The sequence below is a fragment of the Leuciscus leuciscus genome (assembly GCF_965113295.1).
Source record: "Leuciscus leuciscus genome assembly, chromosome: 15".
Taxonomy (NCBI): Eukaryota; Metazoa; Chordata; class Actinopteri; order Cypriniformes; family Leuciscidae; genus Leuciscus; species Leuciscus leuciscus.
The window spans coordinates 22753955-22777997 of record NC_138739.1 but is presented as its reverse complement, the minus strand read 5'-3'; the positions used below and the strand labels follow the sequence as shown (position 1 = coordinate 22777997).

At 36.2% G+C, this 24043-nt stretch overlaps 3 protein-coding genes across 5 annotated transcripts in view; 2 read left to right on the top strand and 1 right to left on the bottom strand.

Annotated features, from left to right (window-relative positions):
* cenpp (centromere protein P) overlaps positions 1 to 16076 on the bottom strand; it is a 49446-nt gene extending 33370 nt beyond the window's left edge. Inside the window, exons 1-6 of one of the 2 annotated variants that reach the window (XM_082138040.1) lie at positions 15993 to 16076; positions 15294 to 15434; positions 14946 to 15103; positions 14724 to 14812; positions 13418 to 13506; positions 9172 to 9268 (exon numbers count right to left, since the gene is read on the bottom strand). In XM_082138040.1, the coding sequence (XP_081994166.1) occupies positions 9172 to 9268; positions 13418 to 13506; positions 14724 to 14812; positions 14946 to 15103; positions 15294 to 15418 (558 nt within the window). In that variant the 5' untranslated portion in view covers positions 15419 to 15434; positions 15993 to 16076. The remainder of the gene's footprint in view (positions 1 to 9171; positions 9269 to 13417; positions 13507 to 14723; positions 14813 to 14945; positions 15104 to 15293; positions 15435 to 15992) is intronic. The other variant, XM_082138041.1, reaches the window with a different exon arrangement.
* ogna (osteoglycin, paralog a) lies at positions 1416 to 9165 on the top strand. Its single transcript, XM_082138042.1, has 6 exons — positions 1416 to 2789; positions 5071 to 5131; positions 5353 to 5517; positions 6244 to 6446; positions 6731 to 6823; positions 6981 to 9165. Exons 1-6 carry the CDS (start codon positions 2637 to 2639, stop codon positions 7149 to 7151), a joined length of 846 nt encoding a protein of 281 aa, XP_081994168.1. The 5' UTR covers positions 1416 to 2636; the 3' UTR covers positions 7152 to 9165.
* A 218-nt stretch (positions 16077 to 16294) lies between the features above and the next one.
* nol8 (nucleolar protein 8) lies at positions 16295 to 23815 on the top strand. 2 transcript variants are annotated; one of them, XM_082137966.1, is made up of 17 exons: positions 16295 to 16384; positions 16938 to 17085; positions 17214 to 17276; positions 17366 to 17444; positions 18047 to 18197; positions 18298 to 18368; positions 18731 to 20516; positions 20927 to 21091; positions 21181 to 21294; positions 21380 to 21470; positions 21563 to 21692; positions 21780 to 21863; positions 21944 to 22236; positions 22460 to 22595; positions 22835 to 22896; positions 23122 to 23204; positions 23568 to 23815. In XM_082137966.1, exons 2-17 carry the CDS (start codon positions 16965 to 16967, stop codon positions 23625 to 23627), a joined length of 3489 nt encoding a protein of 1162 aa, XP_081994092.1. In that variant the 5' UTR covers positions 16295 to 16384; positions 16938 to 16964; the 3' UTR covers positions 23628 to 23815. The 2 variants fall into 2 exon arrangements, with proteins under 2 accessions (XP_081994092.1, XP_081994093.1); XM_082137967.1 differs by having other exon boundaries at positions 18298 to 18375; positions 18738 to 20516.
* Positions 23816 to 24043: the final 228 nt, after the last annotated feature.

Below are 24043 nucleotides of genomic sequence, written 5' to 3'. Positions count from 1 at the left end.
GTTAAAGCCATTCTGCTGTTGGTGGTCTTTATAGCACTCTTAATTTTTGGGAATTCCTCCTGGTACTTCCTCTCCATTCATTTTGTGAAATATATCATTTAAATTTTATTTAAAATTAAATGAATTATAAGGATATATTGATAAATTAAATATAGAAAGACTGAAAACAAGCATGTGAACGTAGTAGAGCCGCAGTGGATCGCGTTTGAAAAACAATTTTTAGTAGACAAATACTATAAAAAGAGAGCCGAATGGAGGTACGCAGCAAGCTAACAGGCTTGATTAAAAGGACAGGAAAAATTATGCATTAGTGCACAAGCATTTGCTGAAAACCACTGACTACAGTGACTAAAAAACAATATTTTACTGCTGCTGTTATTAACTGCCTTTATATTTAGTGCTTCACTTTGTAAACACCATTTAATTTAACCTATTTCTGCGGTAGCGCTATTTTAATCCATCACTTATGATGCGAGCGAACTGATTGCGCAACCTGACGCTCGAGACAAAATAGATCTAGTGTGACTGTCCCGAAGTTAGTAAACAAAGCTGTTTACACGGTAGCATTGAATTAAACTAGACTATACCATTTTCACATCTTCATATAATGAGGATATACAGTTTTTGCTTAGCGTGCTGATGTTTCACCTTCATCCGTGACACCAACGTGTTTCCTCTTCATGTGTTCGTGCATCACTGTGGTACTTCCATGCCACACAAGCTCAGCGTTGCATAACTTGCAGGTTACAATCTTATTTGCTGCATTTAATGTAAAATTCTCCCATGCCTTAGATGACTTGGGGGCGCAAACTTTTTTTCTGCCGCCGATTGATCTGTACTCTCTGCCATTTCACGTGTGACTGTGTTGTCATGAAAGTGACGTCATCAGTAAACGCTCCCCGTGACGTGAGCAGACCAACTAATCGACAATGACATTCGTTGACAACGATTTTCATAATCGATTATTATCGATTAGTTGTTGCAGCCCTAATATGCAACTTTTTTTTTAATGGGTTTATGTGAGGATTGTTAACCTGTTTGATCAAGGCATGCGACTTTTCTGACTTGTCCAATTTTCAGCATCAATTTTTCATCTTGCATCAAAATCCAGTCTATTCATTGTATGCATTTGAAATATAGAGTTGGGTTCTGTTTTAATGTACCCAAGTGTACCTAAAATAAAAAAAGTTTAATATACAGGTTTGTAGCTCTTAATTTCTTTTTATTAATTAACCACTTGTAAACTTATGTTCACTTATATATCTATATATATATATATATATATATATATATATATATATATATATATAAAGGATTTGTATTAAAATTAGAGTGGAATCGAAATCGAATCGAGAGCTTGCGAATCGAAATCGAATCGAATTGTAAAATCTGAATCGATACCCAGCCCTACTAATTATACAGAGCTTCCATGACCGACTACTGTTCACAACCCACTGACCAATCAATAATGAAAACATGTAGTTTTGCACACTCTTATACTCCAGTTCTTAGTGTGAGGGGGGTTACGTTTAAATAGTTTGAATCATGTGGTGAAAAAACCACCCTGACGGAGAAATGTACCACAGAGGATCAGCACTGTGAAAACATTTCTAAGTATTTGGCCCTTTTTCCCCGTACAGTAAACTTTTACAGGTTGGTATAATTGCTAACACACCTGTCATGTTATTCCTTCTCAATTTCCATCTCTTTCTCTCAATTTCCATATATGTTTATTTCGAAGGGCCAAGGCGCCTTGCGTCTTGTCTTAGGGTGTAAAACAGTCACATGTTTCCTATTAAACATGTTTTTCTTCACCTTGATCTTCAAGTGTCTGTTTTATAGAGGAGCTCTGTTTCTCTAATCTATTTTATGTTTTTAATTAAATGTATTTAGGCAAACGTGTAAACTACACAAAACAGACGTTTAATCACAGTTGAGACGCACAGCAGATCTATCCTAATGTTCCCCTATTGTCTTCTTGCAAATTCCTGCAAATCTAATTAAGCTACTCTTTTTTTTTTCTGACAAATTGACTGTAAAATGCTATCGAAACTAGACAAGTCTTAAGATCCCATATCAAGCAAAATAAAAATGAACAATGTAGCAAAGCTACTGAGAATGCACAACTATATTCAAAGAATTTGGAAATTTAAAACTGATCTTTTTCAGTTTTTGATGAATTCAGACACATTTTTGTGTTACCATTGTCCTCCCATTTTCTTGCTTCTCTGAGAAATGTAAAGATTAATTAGGTACAGAGCTAAGAAGAGCCAAACAAGCCTCAATATTACTAATTACAAAGCAACAAATCTCCAAAGTAAAAACTAACATTCCTTTTCATTGCCTTCTGCGCTCTTTTACAAAGTTTTTTTTTTTCTTTTTTCAGCAGACCACAAACATGGCCAAACCCTGCAGGCGACACAGTGGTCCGATCAGCACAGATGGGAATGCGAAGGGTTAAGGTCTGTTCCATAAACTCCCACTTAAGGATCTCCTCTGGCAGCCTGTGGTGGGGCTTAAAATCCTGATTTGACAGATCACATTTTACTCACAGGCACCAAGAAAATAGCCAAACACTGCCTGCACTGCGCTTCTGCTCTTTAACGTGGCAGAACACATCCCAGTCTTCAGATACAATGGGGACAAGGCTGAGAATGCTCATTTCAGCAGTCATATTGGCATCATGGGTGCTCTCAGCATCTGGTGCACACTACCACAATCACAGGCATCACAGGCTGGAGGATGTAGCACTTACTGAGGGAATCGATATAAGAGCACAGAGGAATAAGGTAAACTGTGTGTTTTTATTTTATGATTTATCATTATGTTCTGCATAGGCTGACAGAACAGAATATTTAGAGATGGGTTTGCTTTTGTCTACTGCTTGTCCACTTTATATATGCATTTTATTTGTTCAGTTTAAATGAGTTTGCTCATTCCCACTGAATCATTATACATTTAAGCCATATAGCACACATTAAATGTAATGCAATATATTAAATATAAACTAGTATAAATTAATAATATAATTAAATATTAGCTACAATAAATGTTTCACCTATAATAAATGTTTTAAGCTGCCCAATATATTTATACAACTGATTAATAGATCACTGTATATATACAGACATTCTTGAGCTATATATGAAAATGATCACATGATATAAATATAAAATTGATACATAATAATTTAAACACTATTTAAATAAACTAACCAATATATTTATACAACAGATCACTAATTAAGATTAATGAATTTACAGCACTTATCAAAAATCAATTATTATTTTTGCTTTAATTAATATTCTACTATGTAACTAACAATTTAAAATGACACTTTTATTCACCTTTCCATTAAGCTAAGTCACTTTTAAAATGTTTTTATTTTATTTAGATTAACTAAATTATACCACACATTTACATGGATTCATCCTTTAAATTTCCATTAAGTCAGATTACTTATAAATACTAAATAAATAACATGATTAGCTGAGAGTTCGCTCCGAGTCAGAGATGGTCTCAACAGCTGCCCGGCACTGTGTGGAAGCTTTCTGATTAGTCAGCAATCTGTTCTGGAGGAGTTCCTTCAGGCTCAAATTCTCCCACCCACAGCTTCACGCTAACTCATGGGGTCAGACACTGTCAGGGTGATTTAACAGGCGCCCGAGGGCAAACAGGTCCAGACAGACACTCGTATCCAAGAGCATCGTCCAAAAAAGCCAAAGGAGACAACAGTTTTGCATGAACAGAATGTAAAAGGAGAGGTTTACCCAAAATGAAGTTGTCATCATTTACTTATCCTCACGTAGAGCTGCACAGTTAATTGTTAAAAGATCGCAATCTCGATTCAAACACCCACGCAATCTTTTTCCTAAATGACAACAATTAGGCTATGTCTATTAAACCTTTGACAAGCACAATCAAATCTGCGTTTCCGCCGACCCAGAGAAAGCAGTTGTCATGTTTAGTTATGAAACAGCTTCATAAACAGTCTTTTCAACCACACAGTATCATTATTTCTGTATTCAAATGATCACAGAAATACTGGGAAAAAAGTTATAGTTCGTATATAAACACTGATGTCAACGGTAGCGATCAAAATAGTGTAACTCATCTTTTGAAAGTATGCCTCAAACAAAGATTGTATAAATTACACCGTTAGATCAATGGGTGGCGACAAGTGCGCTTTAAAAAAATTGCCTAATTTTGTCGAGATTCATTCAAAAACGCTGATTTATCCAATAATGAAACAAGTAAAGTCAAGAGTAAGTCATTGAATCATTCATCAAACCCAATTTTTTTAAAATAATTAATTCAAAATAAATTTTAAAAAAAATAGTCTGCAGCAATTAACAAATTACATGTTATTTTGTTTAGTTGTCTTTTCATAACGGTGGGAGGATTTTGATCTCTATTTTTTTAGCCTACGAAAGACAAAAGATTACTGATTTTCATGCATTCATAAAAAAACAGGGATTAAAGTTTCCACGATTAAAAAAGGATGCGAATGTGCCTTAAAAGGGCTGTAAAAGTTTTCCATTCGTGACGTGCGAATGGAAGACAACATCCCAAGTTTTCTGAAGCTATACAAGAGCTTTCTGTGATGGAAAGGACCAAAATCAAGTAATTTTTCACAAAAAATCTTGATATTTGTCCTAGCTGTCTTTGGCACTTGAAAAAGTATCCACGTTTTCGAGTGCTCATTGACTCAATAATCTGGTTTCAATGGTTAACTGGAGAAGAATATTGTCAGTAAATAACATAAGCTATCAAAAGGGCATCAGAAGACTTGTAATAAAGTCATATGGACTAACTAGTATAGTTACCCTTCATTGTAACTGAATGCACAGGACTTTCTCCTTTTGTGTTCTACAGAAGAAAGATATACAGGTTTGGAATGATATGACAACAAAACTAATTTTTGAGCAAACTTTTCCTTTAAAATCAAACGCAAAGGCTGGGAAGCTCCTAAAAACATGTATTATCTAAAGACATTAATTACTGCTGTTTAACCTCAAAGTGGAATCTGTCAAACAACCAAATGTACCAACCAATAAAGCCCTTTTACAGAGAGCGACAGCCGACAGCCCAGATGACTCCAGTCTCATGCCGCCTGTGGGAGACCCTTCAGGTAATGAGCGACTGAATCCTGGTCAACTGTCTGAAAGGAATGAGTAATGGGCTCTTTTTAAAAAGACCACATGTTGCTCACAAGAGCCCTTAATGTATGTTTATTTGTTCATGAGCTATGTCTGTGTGAGTGGGAAGTGGTAAAGGAAAGAAGCAATGTGTGTTTGCCCATCCAGTTTCATTAACTTGCCTGTTTTGAATAAAAACTTGTACATGTTCCAGACCTTCCGACTTGTCTACTGTGTGTGTGTCTAACTGGATCTGTCTACTGTGAGGAGGTCGACCCAGATATGACATCAGTGCCTGCTCTGCCCAAGGAGACAAATTACCTCTACGCTCGGTACAACAAGATAAAAAAGATAACAGCCAAAGATTTCGGAGATATCGGTGAGTTCTTCCTGACTTGACTTGCTCTGGCATTCTCTTTAAAAGCCTTTTACTAATGGGAGAACAAATACAATTCTTCTGGACAGGATAAGGGATTACTCTCAAGGAGAGCAGGAGACAAACTGCTGCTTTTCAGAAATGAGTCCATTTCATCCAAAAGATTTCCAAAGGGACATGATAAATGAACCGCAATGTGATCGCAAGAGATTGCAAGCTCTTCCGTTGCATAAAGACATCGATCACATTTCTGAACCACAATGTTCTGCAAAGAATGTTTATTGACAAAAACTTGGACATGTGGTAAACTTCTCTGTTTGCAGCAGTGCATCATGGGTATAAAAAAAAGATAGCTAAAGGGAGCAGTCAGTGTTTAAAGCGCTTTGGGGACCCCATGCATAAAAGGCTTTTCAAAACACTATAATATCAGCCCATAAACCAAAATCACCAGAAAACCACCTTTGCTAATCCTGCAATCGTCTATTTCCAAAGTTTTGAAGATAATTTGTTACATATATAGGATAAGAATAGTCGATGCTAATTAAACCCTCATTAATAGGGTGACTTTCCACAAAAAAAAAAAAATGTATTAATAAAAATAAAAAAATTCCAGCAAGTAGGCAAAAAGTCAAATTTCAGAGTCAAAATTTTCAAGGTGTCTAACGTGATGCTTAGCACTCAAGTTATTAATTTAATGCTCTTCTTTCCATTTCCATTCATCTACTGTAGTGACTCTAAAGAGAATCGACTTCACTGGAAACATCATTTCTGAGATTGAAGATGGTGCGTTTGCTAAGCTCACCATGCTAGAAGAACTCTCGCTAGGTGAAAACCAGCTGGTCAAGCTACCAATGCTACCAACAAAATTAATCTCATTTAACGCTAATCACAACAAGCTGAGAACCAAAGGAATCAAGGCAAATGCTTTCAAGGTAAAGAGCCACGAATTACATAAGCCTATTTCAATTACATGTTAAACATTGTTCCAAACTATCCAGTAAACAACCTGTTTGAAAACTACCAACATACAACCTTTTGTTTTTGTGTTTGCCACTTTTCTAAATATTCTGAAATGTCTTCCTTAAAGGGATAAACTAATTTCAACAAAAAAAACCCAACCAAGTTACTTGGAGCAAAACAAAAACAGCCATATCTGTTAGTTTTACCATTTTGCACTCAACTTCTAAACAAAACATTTGATCTTCTTTGCTTCCAGAAATTAAACAAATTAATAAATCTGTATCTTGCTCACAATGAACTGGAGGCCGTTCCTCTCGTTCCAGAGACTGTCCGCACACTTCACCTTCAGGTAAAAAAGTTTAACATGCTTTGCATGCTAACAAGTCTTCTGCACACAAATCATAAACACACTTTTTTTTTTGTTCAAAAATTACAAAACGTAAATATAAAATAAAAAACACAATGTCTTGAAAGAACTGTTGCCTTTTCTGTTGCTTTGTTTACAGAACAATAACATTACATCTGTGACTGTGGACACCTTCTGCAAAGCTAACGACACTTACTACATCCGCCCCAACATGAACGAGATCCGTATGGATGGAAATCCTGTCATCCTCAGCCAGTACCCCAACAGTTTCATATGCCTGCAGTCTCTGCCAATTGGGCGATACCAATGAAAACCGAATCAAAGGTACAACGCTGCGAGAAGTCCTTGGATAGCCAATGATGATGACTAAAACCGAGAAGGAAAAGTCATTCAATCTCCTGGTGCCTGTGCACAATTGAGTGTTCAAACGGTTAATACCATGAGAATCTGTACTATATATCTAATTATGTAACAGCTGCCCAAACACTTAGATTTCCTCTTGATATTGACTTTGTAGATGAACCTGAAACTCATGTCTTTGAAAGAATAACTTTATATCCCTTGTAAATAACCACTGGAGGCTACTGCTTGGTAAAATGTGAGATCATGAAAAGCAGCAGTCAAGCTTCTAGTATTCCTCAGAACTCTGTGAATTTCTGACACTTTCTAGTACTGTTAAAAAGTCTTACTTTGGCTGAAATTAAGATGCCTGCTAAGTTAATTAGGGGGCGAGGAACCCATACCAAGTTCCAAGACGCTGGTCTTTCTCAACTGACCTTTTCATTTATTGTTTGAATATTATTTATATGCTAAATTTGTAATTACTACCTATGTGTGAATTAAACATGAATAGACTGTACAGTAAAACATTGTATGAAATCAACATATGTTCACTTTAGTTGTTCAAATACACTTTTTTCTAAAAACTTGTGACTAGTTCGCGTTAATCTTTTATAACAGATATGCCAGACTGCAGTTAAAGCAAAAAAATGTGCAGCTCAAAAAAACTGTCTGCGAACTTCAAACCAATCAAACCCAAAGATTGTGCACACAGAAAGCTCTGGAAAAAGTGGGGTAATATTGTTCCATTTTACTTGCCAAATTGGCAGCCATTATAGCACAATGGTCCCAGCAAATAATGGAATGTTTTTCATACTGCCTCAGAGGCTTCATTCCCAAACTTTCACTGCCATCGAGTCTTGGAATTTGTTCCCAATCTGGCATTCAGCAATCTCAGCGATCTTTATCATTAAGAAAGTCTTATGAGATATACCTGTACACATTAGAGACAGCAGGGTACAAAAGAAAGCATCACAAGAAGAGTAATAAAAGTGGAGAACTTTGTAATTCCAGGTACAATCTTTGATATATTTTCCTCAAAGGAGGTAAATAAATCTAAGAAATTAGGTAATTGTATTGTACAGATATTGATGCAAATAATCATATTCTTTCTATAACTTAATATAATGTTATTATTATTTATACCCAGGGTTCCTATACATTTTCCATTATATTTGGTATATAGAACAGTAAATCTGTAAATATTATTTCCCCCCCCCCGTTTTTTTCATTGGTTTTCTCAAAGTGATAACATGCGCTTACATAATGAAAAAAAAGAAACCTAAAACACTTTATAACCTGCATATAATAACCTCTGATACATCGGTTTGATACTTTAAATGTGGTTTGATGTTACACATTCTTTTAGAGAAGTTTAAAAGAGACCTGCTTATGGTAAAGACAAACAGTTTTGCGCAATGAAAATGTGTGCCTTGAATTCATTCAGTCGTGTTTGACAATCACTAAAGGATTGCTCAACTTTTGCTGTGAAAACACTCTACTTGTATGATACATTTATTTTTTGAAATTTTAATTTTATATTTTTTGGGGGAAAAAGAACAGGGGCTATAGTTGAAACACAACTATTTTTCTATACTGTTTTCTTTTTTCCATATTTATCCAGACCTTGAAATTACTCAAATCAAATTCCATACTTTTCCAAACTGCGTAGGAACCCTGTCTGCAATTACAGTGTAGTCCAAAAAATGTTAAATGCTTCAATTTAATACAAACTCTTATTAATACAAATTTTTATTTCCTGCATAACACCAAAAGTCTGAATACTATGCCGCAATCAATCGGAAAATTGACCCCACAACCAGATACATTTAAATTGAGTTTCCTTTCGACAAGTTTGTGTAGCAGTCACTGGAGTTTTTAATTACTTTCATGATCAAACATTCATTTGCGGTCATTTCTCAGTACTCAAGTATTAGGAGTCTATCCCTAGTTGAGTGAGCAACTTATTCACTGCTTCTATTGCTGGTTACCTGAAAGTGCTGAAACGTTTGACGCCTTTCCCCACATCTCTCAGAGAACGTCCTCAAGGTCCTGAAGAACAAGAGAAGATCTTTTGTGTCCTCCACTCTGCAAACAAGACAGTATTATAACATTAATACCCCAGAATGCCCAACATTGTAATGCTCACTGTGGTAAATTATACATCCTAATTAAAGATTCAAACTATTTGATGAACAACTTGACAGGAAAAAGACCTCCTTGATGTAAAGTTCAGCACACAATATAGAAGGATAAACTGTATATTTGTGTTTAATCCCCTTCACAGGATGACGTTACGAGACATTTTGAGATTTTCCATAGATTTACCAGGGGCCCAAAAACTGTGGCACAGGACACAACTTTCCATGACTCTCGAGTCTTGTCTGTGAAAAGCTGATGTTGTAATAAGTGATGGAAAAATGGTAAGTCTCTCAAAACTAAATGGATCCACTCCAAGAGTAAAAGACAGCAGCTTAATGGCAAGAGTTAGAGAAAAAGCTCCCTGAGAATATCTAAAAACCAGACAAATAATGTACGCCTTACACTTTTTGGATCTGGGTGAGCTAAAAGTTTATAAACATTAATCAGACAACTGGTTTGATTGACATCTAACACTGGTCAAAAGAAACCACAGACGAATCACCCTCGCCAGCAGATCTCATTTTGTACCATGGCCAATTTTCATCAAATGCGATTTCAGATTTGTTGATTGGGGACCTTGAATCTGAAAAAGTAATTTTTAAGCTTTCCTAGAATGCTAACCTTTTAAGTTCGACAGACTAAACATACTGAATGCCAGAATCACTCTACAGACCAATTAACGGCAAATCAATGTTTGGCTCCTTTGGATAATTTTGTCCCTTTAGTTTTTCTCATTTTCCTGCCAAGGCCCTTTGCCATGAAATCTTGTACTAAGTACAATAATAGGTAATACATTAGTTGTATAGGTTCCAAATTAGCAAATTTGTAATGTTTATCAGTGAGGTCGTGCTTCATTTCAAACTTCACACTTAACACAGTTGTCAAAAATCAAAACATCAACAATGGAATAAACAACAATAGCAAACACAGCTATAGTGGAGACAGTAATGATAATACATTTTTTTTTAAGTTTAAGCGCTCTCAAGCTCTCTCCACAGACATGCCTGAATCCACTTATGTACCTGACCACAAGAGTGCTCAAAAATTCTTCTTTAGTTTACATGGGCCATAATGGTTATAAAATGCGTCTTCCTGAGACGCACAGACAGCTCAGACTTATGCGAGAATCATTATCTCCAGTATTTTTCCGACTCTTTCATGCCAGGACAGACTCTCAGACCAGACAATATGATCCAGATGTCCATTCAGCGACCAGGAGGCTGGCTGCTCTTTAGAAAAGGACCCAAACAAACCGCCGCCAAAACAGCAGCATTACTTCAAACTGTAATTTGTCATCTCAGCCAAAAAAAATTTATAATAATAATAAATAAATAAATCCTGTGACCAAGTGGAACAACTATAGAAGATCCTATAGTCATGTCTTTAGAAAACAAAACTCTGAAATGGAACCAAATTCATTGGTAATTCAAATGTTTAAGTGTAATGCATTTTTATCAAATAATATTATGAAGATAAAGGAATCTACAGTTGTAACCAGAGGGTTGTTGGTTTAAAAAAAAGGGTTTGAATTAACAACTACCAAGTAGCATGAAGCTACAGATAAGACATGAAAGGATAAACTTGTTATTAAAATTGACCACAACCATAAATGTTCCCTGCAGGTTCAAACCTCAGCTCTCTTTTCAAGTATTTTGTAAGTATGCTGTACAACACATAATCTAAATAACTTAACCTTTTAATTATGCCAGCTGTATTCTCTGTGAAAGGCTGGATACATCAACATCAAAAGGTGTTACTTTAATGGCAAGTGTTGTGCTGTAATCGTCCAAGTAATAATAGAAGACAGGACTGTACTTCAGACCACAGTGATGTTTAACACTAAAAAACCAACAACGGATAAACCAACTAAATTTACCAAGGACATCAATTACTCTCAGGTCTTTGGTGGAGTTGTCTGTACAGACTGTCCTGCCTCACACAGTCCAGAGGTGGTCCACATGTTCACTTTTTACAGTACACACACTGTGGGGTGCTGCTGGCTGCCATTGACTTGCTGGTGCCATTTGCTGACAGTTTAATGAGTGGGACATGTTACGGACCGTCAACACAGCACTTTTAAACATTAAATCCACACATCATTATGTTGGGTGCAGCGTTCCTCTGAACTCAAATGACTGAACCTCATTATAGCACCAGCAGAGTAGCCGATTACAGTTTAGAAAGAGAGATTACTCCATCAACATAAAAACTAATCCTGCCTTGAAGCTGCCCTGTAGGAGCTTTACCACAAAAATAGAACAACAAAACAAATGAAAAAGAACAGAAAAGAAGGGAATGGAACAGAACAGAAAATATAATACAGAACGGAATTCAGCAGAGCATAAGAGAAAAGAACATAAAAGAATACAGCAACATATGACTATAGATTAGACAATAGAATAGAACAAAGCAGGACAGGAAAAATAAAATAGAATGGAACTGAAAAGAGCAGAACAGATCATAAAGAGAATAGAACACAACATAATGCAATAGAACAAAGCAGAAAAGACCAGAACACATCAGAATAGAAAAAAATAGAATTTAGAAGAATAGAACACAAAGGAATCAGCAGAACACAACAGTACAGAATAGAATGGATTAGAACAGAACAAAGAAGAAAGTTCAACAGAACAGAATACAATAAAACAGAACAGAATAAAATTAAATCTTCCATAATGGAAGAAAGATGCAGCTATCACACATACGGACCACATGCCTAATGACCTGGCCTGGACCACGTATAAACAAATCCTTCAGCTGATCCTTCAGGGGTTTATAACAAAAACCCCTCAAACACATAAACAATGCCCTTATTTGTCTAACAATGGAATATCTTTGTGGTTATGTGGCATTTTGCTCGAATGCTGCCTCATATGTAAGATTCTCAAGAGTACATCGCCGTCAGTCAATCTGCCGGAGGCGGGACCAAACCTGATCTTGCAACACTTGTCAATCAGTCCTAAATGAGAAAATCAGATCTCTGCGGACCCGTAACTGTCCCGCATTGTGTTAACAACAGCTGGTCAGTGTTCACTCAGCATCCAGCTAATGAGCCACCTGGATACATTTATTTCCCTTGTATGGAGTTTTGTTTGGATTTGTATCTTTTTACAAGACTAACATGAAGCAGAACGCTCTTCTATGATGTCTGGGAATTCACTTGTCTGATGTTTACTTACACTGTAGGTTTTATGTTGTGTAACCTATTATGCAACTTGGATTTTCTCCAAATGGGATTTCTGTTGATTCAATCATGCAAACAAGCAAGATCCAACATTGTGTGAAGGGTAAAAATTATCCATGGAATCCGCTTACCTTTAAAAACAAATGTTAAAAATGATTACATTAAGAAAAATACAAACACACCAAAGATATTAAAGGCACAATATGTAGGTTTCGCCGCTAGAGGTTTGCTTATTAAAAGCAATAACAAAGGCGTAGCTTGATGACACAATGAATGAGCGTGGAATCATGGCGTTGTCATCATCACCTAAAAAGCCGCTGTAAACCAATCCGAGTAAAGTTTTATTAATGTTACAAAGGTATGAAGCAGGGCGGGGCAGAGATACGTGGGAGCGAAACGAATGCTAATGAGACACCAGAGCGACACACTGGTGGGACCAATGGGACCATGGAGGAGCTCTGGAGCTTTAATTATGCTTATATGCTGCTGCCGCTCCTTTCGTTTAGTTGTTTATGTTTATTTTACAATTAAAGTTAAGTTTAACGTTTGCCGGGTTCCCGTTTCCTTCTTCCCTGAACTTGAAATTCACATTATTTTTTTTCACTCTAATAAAACTGACACAAGTGCTGAATTTCTACTCATGCAGTCACTTTATTTGACGAATAAGGTATGGAATGAGGTAACGCAGCGCTGTTTTACTTGGTCAAAACAATCATACTAAAAATGTATTTGAGTGTGTTGACAGTTGTTATGTTATGTTACTCACACACTGCAGTAATCTAGATCGATATGACGTCACTGACAGGTGAAGCAATTACAAAGGCCGTTACACTGGTTAAAACTGCGGATATTTTAATCCAAAATCGTACATACATATTGTGTCTTTAAGCATTTCATAATCATCGCTTTACCTGGACACAAACGCAGAGAAATCTTTAAATTCAACACCATCCACAACAATATTGAGCTCTGTAACTCTCCTGAGAAGAGCATCATCCTTCTGTAAAAAGATACTGAGAGTTAAACAAGATCATAAATAATCTCTTTAGCCTTCACTTGGTCTGCATTTACACATTTATTCATTTACCTGTCATGAGACTGAGGGCTATTGGGATTTCCGTGACTCTCTCCCGGAAAAATCTTTTTTGTTGTGAATACTGTAACGCGAATCTGCTCTCACATCTTTTAATGCTTTAAACAACGGGTCAAGTTTATTCTCATGGTAAGGATGAGATTTAAATAAAACTTAAATTTTACTGAGACTCATATTTAGTTCTAACTCAAATAAAACCACCATCTTCAGAGACACATCTCGATCTTGATCTTCCCACAGGCTGCCAGTTTAAAATCACAATTTTTAAGAGTGCCATCAATCACCAACCAACAATTCTGTTCTAAATGATTTAATGCGCCAGTGTAAATGTTTGCTGTGCCTCAAAGAGATGTACTTATGATTTCAGCGAAGCAAGCAAGAAGAACTACTAAAACTTTAAATGCTGAGTCTAATCCATGAGAGACATTTTAAGACCTACTGCATAAATCTCTGATGTTGAAATAAAGCCATGGTCAAAATGGAGGCAAGCTGCCCTCTAGTGTTCAGTAAAAGAGAATATAAAGGTACAGACTTCATCACTGGTTGTAATAATCTAACCATGAAGTGGATGGAGTTTAAATGTTTGTAGGTGTTATGTGAGAATCTCAGTATTTAACCACGTTTTCTGAAGAAAAATGTAATGGTGCTTGCCAATACAAAACGTTATGATGCTGATCACTTACCTCACTTTTTAACAAGCAACATGATTTGAGGCATCATACAGACGTGTGAAATACTTATGATTAGGGGTTTGTTTAAATCTTTAACCATAAGTATGAGCTTTAGGAAGCACCATTAATAATTAGAGAATAATACCAAATAGTAACTGATCTACAGCATTTTAAAATGTACTTTGTAAGTGTTATGGCCAGAGCCTTGTGGCAAAAAACAAAACAAAAATATTAAACAAATTATCACTAACGATTTTCAAACGGATGCAGGGCTGTGCATGTCTCAAGTCCTAAAGTATGCAATCATTATACACTCATCTGACCGGAGGATTTCAAATACCCTGCTTTGTGAAGAGTTATTAATTTTGCGTGCATTTTGAAAGGGTATATTAATTTTAATAAATAATACTTGTGTTAAAGTGCAGGCATAAATACTTAGTGATTTCTTTGTACCTGAATCTCAGTCACAGCTAATTCGACCTGGAACAACAGTACGCTGCAGTGACCTGCAAGTCTGAGCTGCTGTACAAGTTTTCTTTCACCTGAAGAGACAACAGAAGTTAATAACACTGAATTGCTTTTTTATAAATGAAAATGATACAATTTTAATAAATTATTTTGTATTTAAGAGCAAAATTTCTAAAAATGCCTGCAGGTCTGACAAGTTAATCTCACTTTTGTGTAACGTCTTCACAAAACACTCATTGAGAGCAATCCCGTTTATTTCCGTCTGTCGTCTGAGGTCTTTCTCCAGTTCTCTGACTTTCGTTTGGAGTTTTGAAAGAGCGCGTTTATGTGCTCCTCCACCTCTTCTTTCCTCACTGACTGACTTTCTGAAAGAGAAAAACAAAAAAGTGTTGAAACTTCAGTGTAATTAATTTAGTCCAATCCTCAAGTTAACTTTTCATTGAGGTTCTCCTACAAAGATTTCACACCACAGGCAGACAGGGTGTTTATTTTTTTGTCCATTTTACAGTTTACGCTGCTATATGACACTAAACAAAATCCAAAGAAGATGCTAACAGTTCCTCTTGTAGTCGATCTCCATGCTGTATGAAAATGGACCGTAAAGTCTCCTCCTGTTCAGCCTCCAGCATTTCAATTTCCTGCTGTAGCATCTGGATCTCTTCCTCATATTTCTGCTCCATGATCTCCCTCAATCTACTAAAAAGCAATTTATGAAAATACATAGAGAGAAAGAGAGAGTAATTACATGATATATACACTATAACGTCATCATTTATAGAATAACATTATGTAAACATTTGCATGCCAGTATTTTTAATATAATGCAAAGGTTATAATTAATCAGCTCAAGACACGAACCTTGGAATTTAATTTATCTAATTAATTTTAATAACATATTTCAACAAAATACATAAAATACGGAAAGTAATTTCACAGCAGTTCAAGTCAAAAACGCTTTTATTTAATTACAAACGGACAAATAATCCTACAGCTATCTATATGTTAATTATAAACATTTATATAGTTTAATAACGATGTTTTGTTGTAAATCAGATGACAGGAGCTCGATTTGACAATAAAGCATAACCATCGTTCAATACGAAGAGATTTCCCTGACGTAAGTTACGTTAAAAATAATAATAATAAAATAAAAAGTTATGGTACAAATCTGTTTGTTATGCCTTATATGGACTTAATGCCTCATGTAGAACTTATATCAATCTTAAAACCGAATGTTTAAAGGAATAAACTTACTTTAATATACTCCTGAAGGTAAACAGCTCGACTTTATGATTCTGACGGATTCAACTATATCCCGCGTCAACGCGGAACATACCAAATGAGAACTGGATGGGTAAACCTTGTCCAAAAACAGCCTCAAACATTTGCATGTTCATCTAAATAGCATTATTATGAGGTTAATTTGTTAAAAACCGATTTATTACTGCGTGTAATTCATTTTTTATAGGAGAAATTGGACATTTGTGTAATACTGATAATCTTTACTCGGTGAGTATATTTTGCAAATGGAACTTTCCATAACGTTGCGTTACATTCCCAAACGGAACCAAAGAAACGTCCATGGTGTCACAGCGGAACAGTTACAGTGTAACATCAAAATGTACATGTGAATATTTGACATGATCGTAAGTGTGTTTTGAGTTTACATTAATACTATATTCTACCTCGGGGAATATTTTGGGAACTCTTTAACTATGTATGCTAAAGTGTGACATTGTGGAAATTAAGATCATACAGTTTGTACATCTGTATTAATCATATGTCCATGTGTCTCGTGTTTTTAAACATCATTTACATAATTTGAAATTTGTTGTAACGTTAGTTGTATTTTTTTGCAATGCAGTTAAAATATTTTCTTTTTATTGAAATAGATTCTGCTTACGTTTGTGTCAAGGAAAATAGTAAATTTTATACTGATATACATTTAGTTATATTCCTAAGTTATTCCCTTGCATTGTGGATATTATATAAAAAATTATATATTGAATAATGTATTCATAATATTGAATAATTGTAATTATAGAATCTTTAAAGTGGGAATGAGTTTTGTGATGCCTCCTTGAGCAACAATTATTATTTGTAACATTTTGTGATAATTGTAATTGTGTGCAGTAAAGCTGTTCTGCCTGGGACGGAGACTTCTGTATGTTTAGTTATGTGTGTTTTGATGATATTCAGAAGGGTTTGGTTGCGTGACATCTGGCCATGAAGCGATTGTACATCGGAGGTCTTGGCCACACAGTGTCTGAGAAGGACCTCAAAGACAGATTTGGGAAATTTGGGGATGTGTCAGATGTGGAAATTATCAGAAGGAAAGATGAGCAAGGTAGGAATTCTGATGAAAACCAAATTAACTGATTCTGAATTTTTTTTTTTTTTTTTTTTTTTACATTCACTGGGTACCCGTTCAATATTATTCAGGATTTGTGCATTATCTTTGTGATCTGTTTGCAGGATCTCCTCTGAAGACATTTGGCTACATCAACATAAACATCACAGATGCTGAATACAAAAGATGTACATGCATTTATTTAACATTCAATTTTACTTAAAGAGCGTTGCTGTGTCATGCAGTAATTCAATCTGTGCATTTGTTTTTTATACAGGTATAGGTGTCTTAAATAAATCCACATGGAAAGGTGGAACTTTGCTCATTCAGCTGGCAAAGGAAAGTTTTCTACATACGTAAGTATGCGTGTGTGTGTGTGTAAGTTTTCTATATTATATATTTGTGAATTGCTAAACACTGTCCGGCTGTTTGGATTTAAATAGGCAGATGCTTAAGAGTCTATGATTGGATCATTATTGTAGTTTCTGGCATGTTATATGTTTGGCAACAGCTTTTCTAAATATAATTGATGGAGTGTGTAGCTTTTCATTTCTTAAACAACCATGTTAGAAGACACATAATGGCCATATTCCAGGATGACAATGTCAAGATGCATCAGGCTCAATTTGTGAAAGAATGGTTGGGAGGGAGCATGAAGAATCCCTTTCACACATGAATTGAGTCTAGACCTTAAATTCATTGAAAGTCTTTGGTATGTGCTGGAGGAGACTTTACAGAGTGCTGGACTCTTGCATTGTAAATACAAGATCTTTACCAAAAACTGATGCACCTCTTGATGGAAACAACATCACAACATTTAAGGTCTGGACTCAGAGGTGCCATTTCAAATGTTAAAATTATTCTTCATGCTCCCTTCAAACCATTCTTTCACAATTTGAGCCTGATGAATGCAATAATGATCCAATCATAGACTTTAAATCTACTTTTCTTTTGTCAGACTTGCTGAAGAACGACAGCAAATGGTTGAAAAGACCAATACCCCAAAGATCATCCCTCAGGATAAATTAGTAGACTCACTTAAAGCAGCCGGTGTTGAAAATTTCCACATGAAAGCTGCTGTTCCAGGGACAGAAATTCCTGGGCATAAGGTCTGTGTCCATAATTTTCTTTAGCTAGGAACATTCGTCAAGTTGTAAAAATGTCCTGATGCTGATTTAACATTGGTTTTGTGTTTCTCCACTCTTCCAGGATTGGGTTGTGAGTAAATTTGGAAGGGTCCTTCCTGTCCTGAATCTCAAATGTAAAGGAAAAAGCAAAATATCCTTTGTGTTACTATTCTATTGGTCTTAAAGAAGATTTACTTAAAAACTGCAGATATGCTTGCATGTGTAGAAGTGCCCTTTTGCTTGTTGCTTGTTGCTTGTTTTGGTTACTAATTCCTTATTTTGAAGTCCATAATATATAAACAGCTGCTGCAATTTCCAAGCTACATTTTTGCATTGAAAATAGAATTTCTTTTTTCTTTTTTTGTGTCATCTTCACTTTTTCTTGTCTGCGCATATTGTTTTTTTTAGTGCAGTGTCATCTTTTTTCAAAGTTGCAGATCTGGGATCATAATACAGAACAAAAATTGTCATGGTTTCCGAATAGTTCATAATCTTCCCTTAACTCTTGGGTACATCTTCAAGTATGATCCATCCAAACACTGCCATAACATCAAGAGACTGGAGACTGCGGACGACGTCACATCAGTGTCCAAGCTGACATGGGAGATGGAAGGTGGAGATGATGAAATCAGTAAGAAAAGGAGAGGAGAGTTTCCAAAGCAGAAACCGTGTCCCAAAAGATCTAAAGTGGACTTGAGTTCATTTCTTAGCAATGTGGCTCAGAGCAATAGAATTAATGCGGCTGCCATTGGAAACGAGAACAAAACAGTGATCCAACAAAACGGACTCTCAGGAAAACAAAGACTTGTTGTTAAAAAGCCAGTTTGTGTTTTGAACAGTGATGCTGACTCTGAAGACGAAATCAGGATGTTGGTTTCTCAAGAACATTCGAGTAACCCAAAACAAACCTCTGCAGAGGATGACGATGACAACCTGGAGGTGGTGGGAGATGATTTTGTTGTTAAATCTAGTGCTTTCTGGGGCACAGCGGAACAAGATGGCGAAAAATCTCTACTAACTACTTCAAAAGAGGATGAGGATTACGATTCAGCGGACACCGATGAAATACTAACCCAGAGAAAGACCCAAAAAACACAAGTTGACCAAGATTCCCCAACAAAATCCAGTAAAAATAAATCTGAATCTGAATCTGATTGTGGTAGCGACGAGGTATCTGATGATGATGTTAGCATAGATTCTGAATATGAAGCCATGATGGGGAAATGCTGCCGCTTAGAGCTCTCCCTAGCAGACTTGGAGCAGCTAGCTAAAAACACAGAGGTGATTTCAGATAACGAAAGTGTAGAAGAACCCAAAGAAGAAATCAAAACCCCAAGTGCACCACTCAAAAGAAGAGGTATTAACCCTGAAGATATTCTAGCTTCACTTTTTAAAGGCTACACCCCTGACAAAGAAAGTAAGAATCCGGTGACCAAAGTATCTCTTCCAGCTTTCATTGGAACAAAGGATCTCTTTGGAGGTCCAGAGCCCATCTTGAAAAGAGTCGCTCAGAGTTTTGACTGTGAATCTCCTAAAAGACTCAAACAAGACCTGAATTTGAAAGAACGGAGCGTTTCAGAAGATGCGAGTCAACCACAGTCTTCAACCCGTCCATCTCAACAGAAGCAGTCCAATTTAAAGGTACAATCAACCTCAAAGAAACTTGAGAATCAATCATCAGAAGATGATTCTTCTAGTGAAGAATCGGAAACCAGCGAAGAAGACGGCGAAAGTGCTGAAGTCGTCACCTTTAAATCTCCAGCAACACAGTCGGTAGGTACCATCCCTGAAACTAAACTGAAGACTGTTAGCTCTAACAACTCAAACACCCCAGTCAAACCCAAGCAGACTAAGATCTCCAGATCTTCCAGTAGTGACTCAGAGAGCAGCGAGGAGGAAGATAATGAAGATAGGTCTGAAGTCATCACTTCTAAAACGTCCTCAGCGACACCATCTATAAGAACTAAACCTGAAACCAAACTGAAGACGGTTAACTCAAACACCCCAATCAAACCCAAGAAGACGAATCCCTCCAGATCCTGCAGTAGTGACTCTTCTAATGGGGAATCGGAGACTAGTGATGATGAGGAGAAGTCCAGACCTCAGCCAAAGGATTCCAAACCAGTCGATTCAAAGAAAGTTCAGGAGAAAGTTGAGTCGCATCCAACAGTTCTTCACTCAACTGTCATAGACGCTCAGAAACAACAGAAGGACAACCAGAAACGTCTTGCGGCGCTGGAGCAACGGCAGAAAGAGACCGAACAGCAGAAGAAACTCATTCAGGGGGCTCTTTCCAGCGTGGTGAGTAGAACTATTGTATAAAACTAGTCCATACAGCTTGTACTCTGTACTCTACATCGTCTTAATATGGTTTATATGAGGAAAAGGTTGAATATTAAGGGATTCACTATTCACTAATAATTGAAAAAAAATGAAAGATTTTTCGATCACATGACATTCATCAGCTTACAAACATTGTTTGACTGGAAAGTTGTGTGACGGAAACATAATAAATAGATCATTTTAATTGTGTTTTTCAAGCTTCAGCAGTGTGCAGATTTTTTTAATTTTGTTTTTAGCTTTTGTTCTCTTTTGTTAATTGATTTTTTGGACTGGCCTGAATATTAATATCATTGCATCCCTAATTTTAAAGTAATTTTCTTTGAAAACTTGTATTTTAGTGCCACTTACTCTAACATGATCTTTTTCAGGACAAGGTGGAAGTGAACAAAGGCAAACACATCGTGTTTGATTCTGATGAAGAGGAGGACAAAACCACAAACAAACCCGAAGAGCAACCAACAAGCCAGAAAAAAAGCCTTTTTGAGGAAGATTCTGAACCCGATGATCAACAAGCGTCCACATCAAAAGAAAAGGCAAATATGGACCAAGATTGGAATTAGAAATTGAACTCTTTGAGTTGTTCTTCATGCTCTTTGTGTTTATTTTCATCATAATTCTTCAGGAGAACAAAAAGCCAGGTTCCAACAAGCTGTTCAACAGTGAAGATGAGGATGATGGTGCTGAGGATGATCGTTTCCAGATAAAGCCTCAGTTTGAGGGCAAAGCTGGACAGAAGGTTTGGATTAAGACTCTCTTTCAGGATAGAGAGATTTTGTTTAGTTCGTTTGAATTCTCATTCATCTTTCTTCATTTGTTTTCAGCTCATGAAGCTGCAGGCTAGATTCGGAACAGATTCGAGATTCCAGATCAATTCGAGATTTCTGGAAAGCGACGATGAGACTGAAGAAAAAGGTAACTTGTGATTTGTGATTTATTTGAGTCTGTTCTTGGACCTAAATGTGGTTGAAAGAATTATTCAACGGTTTCAATCTTTTTAACTTCAGATGCCGTGGCTCCAGAAAAAGATGAAGAAAAACAACTTCTTGAAGAGAAAAAGAAAAGTCTAGACATCCTCCAGAGCATTTTAAACACCAGCATTCAGCCGCAAAACACCAAAAAGACCAAGACATTCAAGTATGACTTTGTATTCAGATGTTCTTTCCGCACACATCTTTTTTTCTTCAAATGTTTTTAGAAAAAGTACCTTGTTCGTCTTTGCAGAGATGTTTCGACCCTGCATTACGACCCAACACAAGAGGAACACGCCGCTTTTGAGTCCAAGATCGAGCAGCCAAAGAAAGAAAGGTATTATATTATGAATACTATTTTAGTTTCCTTTGCTCCTCATGGCGTCATGTAACATTTACGTTTTTGGGGTCGTACAGCAAAGCGGCAAGACGAAAGAAACGTGAAGAGGCTGAAAAACTCCCTGAGGTGTCTAAGGACATTTACTTTGAGGTGGCGGCGGATTTGAAGGAGGTCTTCGGGATGTCCAAAGAAAACCTGGAGGAGAAGGAGATGGTTTCATGGGACAAAGAGGCAGAAGAGACTGAAGATATAATGACGCCAATGGAAGTTTCCTTCACTTCTAATGTAGAAGCCTATGAAGAAACATCAGGCGGATTCAAGTTCTCCTTCTTTGGCGAGAACGCCGCTGCGGGGACGACGACTAAGACAGGTGCATTGATCACTTACATCGAATTCATCTAGTTTTATTATCGCTAGATTATTGTATATTGCGAAAACATTGGTTTATCAATCGTTTTCGTTCAGGATTGCGGTTTGTGTTTATTTATGCAGCTTCTTTTTATTTTGTTGTTCTGGAATCACTTTTACATTATACAACATTTAACATGTAAAAATTTTCAAGTATAGAATGACTGTATTTTTTGGCCAATCAGATGAGTACAAAATCGAGAAGTTAAAAGGAGCCAAGTTCTCTTGGCAAGTGGACCCTCGTTTCCAGGACAGCAGTTCAGACGAGGAAGGCATGGACGAGGTTGAGGAGGACCAATCCGCTTCCAGCAAAATCACTGAGTAATTATATTATGATTAAAATTTTTATCTATTTGTTAATCTTTTCAAATATTTGCCTTGTATAACTGCAACATCAAATACTTAAACATTAAATGAAGTACAAATATAGAAGATCTCGCTCTCTTTCAAGGTCTCTAATCAAACAAGAAAAAAGCTAAGGTTTTCATACAGTATATTTATATAACAAAATATCGATATTTTTGATTAAAGTTTTGAACTCTCATTTATATTTTTTGCAGGGAACCAACACCAACAAAAAAGAGGTTTTTCTTTTTCTATCAAGATGACGAACGGTTAAAAGGTGAGAATTAAACTGTTTTTCTTTATTAAAGGGTTCATTTATAATCCTGACAACTTAAGATGTTCATGATCAATAACTTTTGCTATAACAACAGCATATTTGATGGATTGTTCATGCCTGTGTGTGTATAGGTCAATTAAAATGGGGTTTTATGTGTTTTTTTAAATCGATGTACCTTTAAAAGGATCTGCATATGAAACTTTTTTTATTTTTATTTTTTATCAGAGGGGCCGGGAATGTTCTGTAGAAGCGGAAAACTTGGAGACCAGAGGGAAGCCTGGGAAGAGAAGAGGACGTCACTCAGAGATGTACTTGATTTGTATAAGTGATTCATATGGAAAAAATTTATAATATAAAAAATGTATTTCACTTCAAACAAAGCTAAATGCATCCTTGTCCCTCCCACATTAAACTGTTAAGTAAAATGTAAATGCACATGTAAATGACATTAAAATGCATTAGAATATAGTATGTACATATTGTTATTATTAATAATATGTGCATATTATTAAAATGCAACATTTTATGCGCAGTCTCTTAGCTTGAAAAAGATTGTGGACTCCTAGTTTACCATATTTTAAAATGGTTGTTTGACATTTGAAAGTACTGATATTTTGTTGAGCGGTTTTTATTTATGACATGAAGTTACAGCTGTTTTTCCCCCCCAACAGGAGTGTCGCAAGAAACACAGAGATGCCAAGAGACGGCAGAGGCCGTCGCTGAAGACCTGAACAATTCTTACGGAAAACAGGTTTTCAGAGACGTTGTTGATCCCCTTCATATTCTGTTTAAAAGCTGTAATTTATTCTTCAAATTAACAGCATCTAATGCATATTCCCTTTGTATGATTGAAACATGTTTTGATTGAATAAATGTTGGTTTGCACCACTAGAGGGTGGTGTGATGATACTTTCATGAAGCAGGCTTCAGTGTTTGTTTTCATTCCTCACTCACTTTCTCCAAACCGCAGAATCAGCCCACAGAGTTGTTTTGTCAAAAACCAACTTTTGTGCTTTTCATGTTTGCTCGTGCCGCAAGATCATTTAGTACGCTCTGCTCTGAAGATCATACAAATGTTTAATGAAATGATAGGAAACTTTTTTGTGGTTCAAGGCATTCTTTCTTGCATCTAGTTTCTCAGGAAGTA

Coding starts and splice junctions, on each gene's coding strand:
- ogna (XM_082138042.1), top strand. CDS start 2,637: ATGGGGACAAGGCTGAGAATGCTCATTTCAGCAGTCATATTGGCATCA. Junction 2,790..5,070: donor TAAGAGCACAGAGGAATAAG/GTAAACTGTGTG, acceptor GCCCTTTTACAG/AGAGCGACAGCCGACAGCCC. Junction 5,518..6,243: donor CAAAGATTTCGGAGATATCG/GTGAGTTCTTCC, acceptor CATCTACTGTAG/TGACTCTAAAGAGAATCGAC.
- nol8 (XM_082137966.1), top strand. CDS start 16,965: ATGAAGCGATTGTACATCGGAGGTCTTGGCCACACAGTGTCTGAGAAG. Junction 17,277..17,365: donor AGATGCTGAATACAAAAGAT/GTACATGCATTT, acceptor TTTTTTATACAG/GTATAGGTGTCTTAAATAAA. Junction 18,369..18,730: donor TGTAAAGGAAAAAGCAAAAT/ATCCTTTGTGTT, acceptor TCTTGGGTACAT/CTTCAAGTATGATCCATCCA.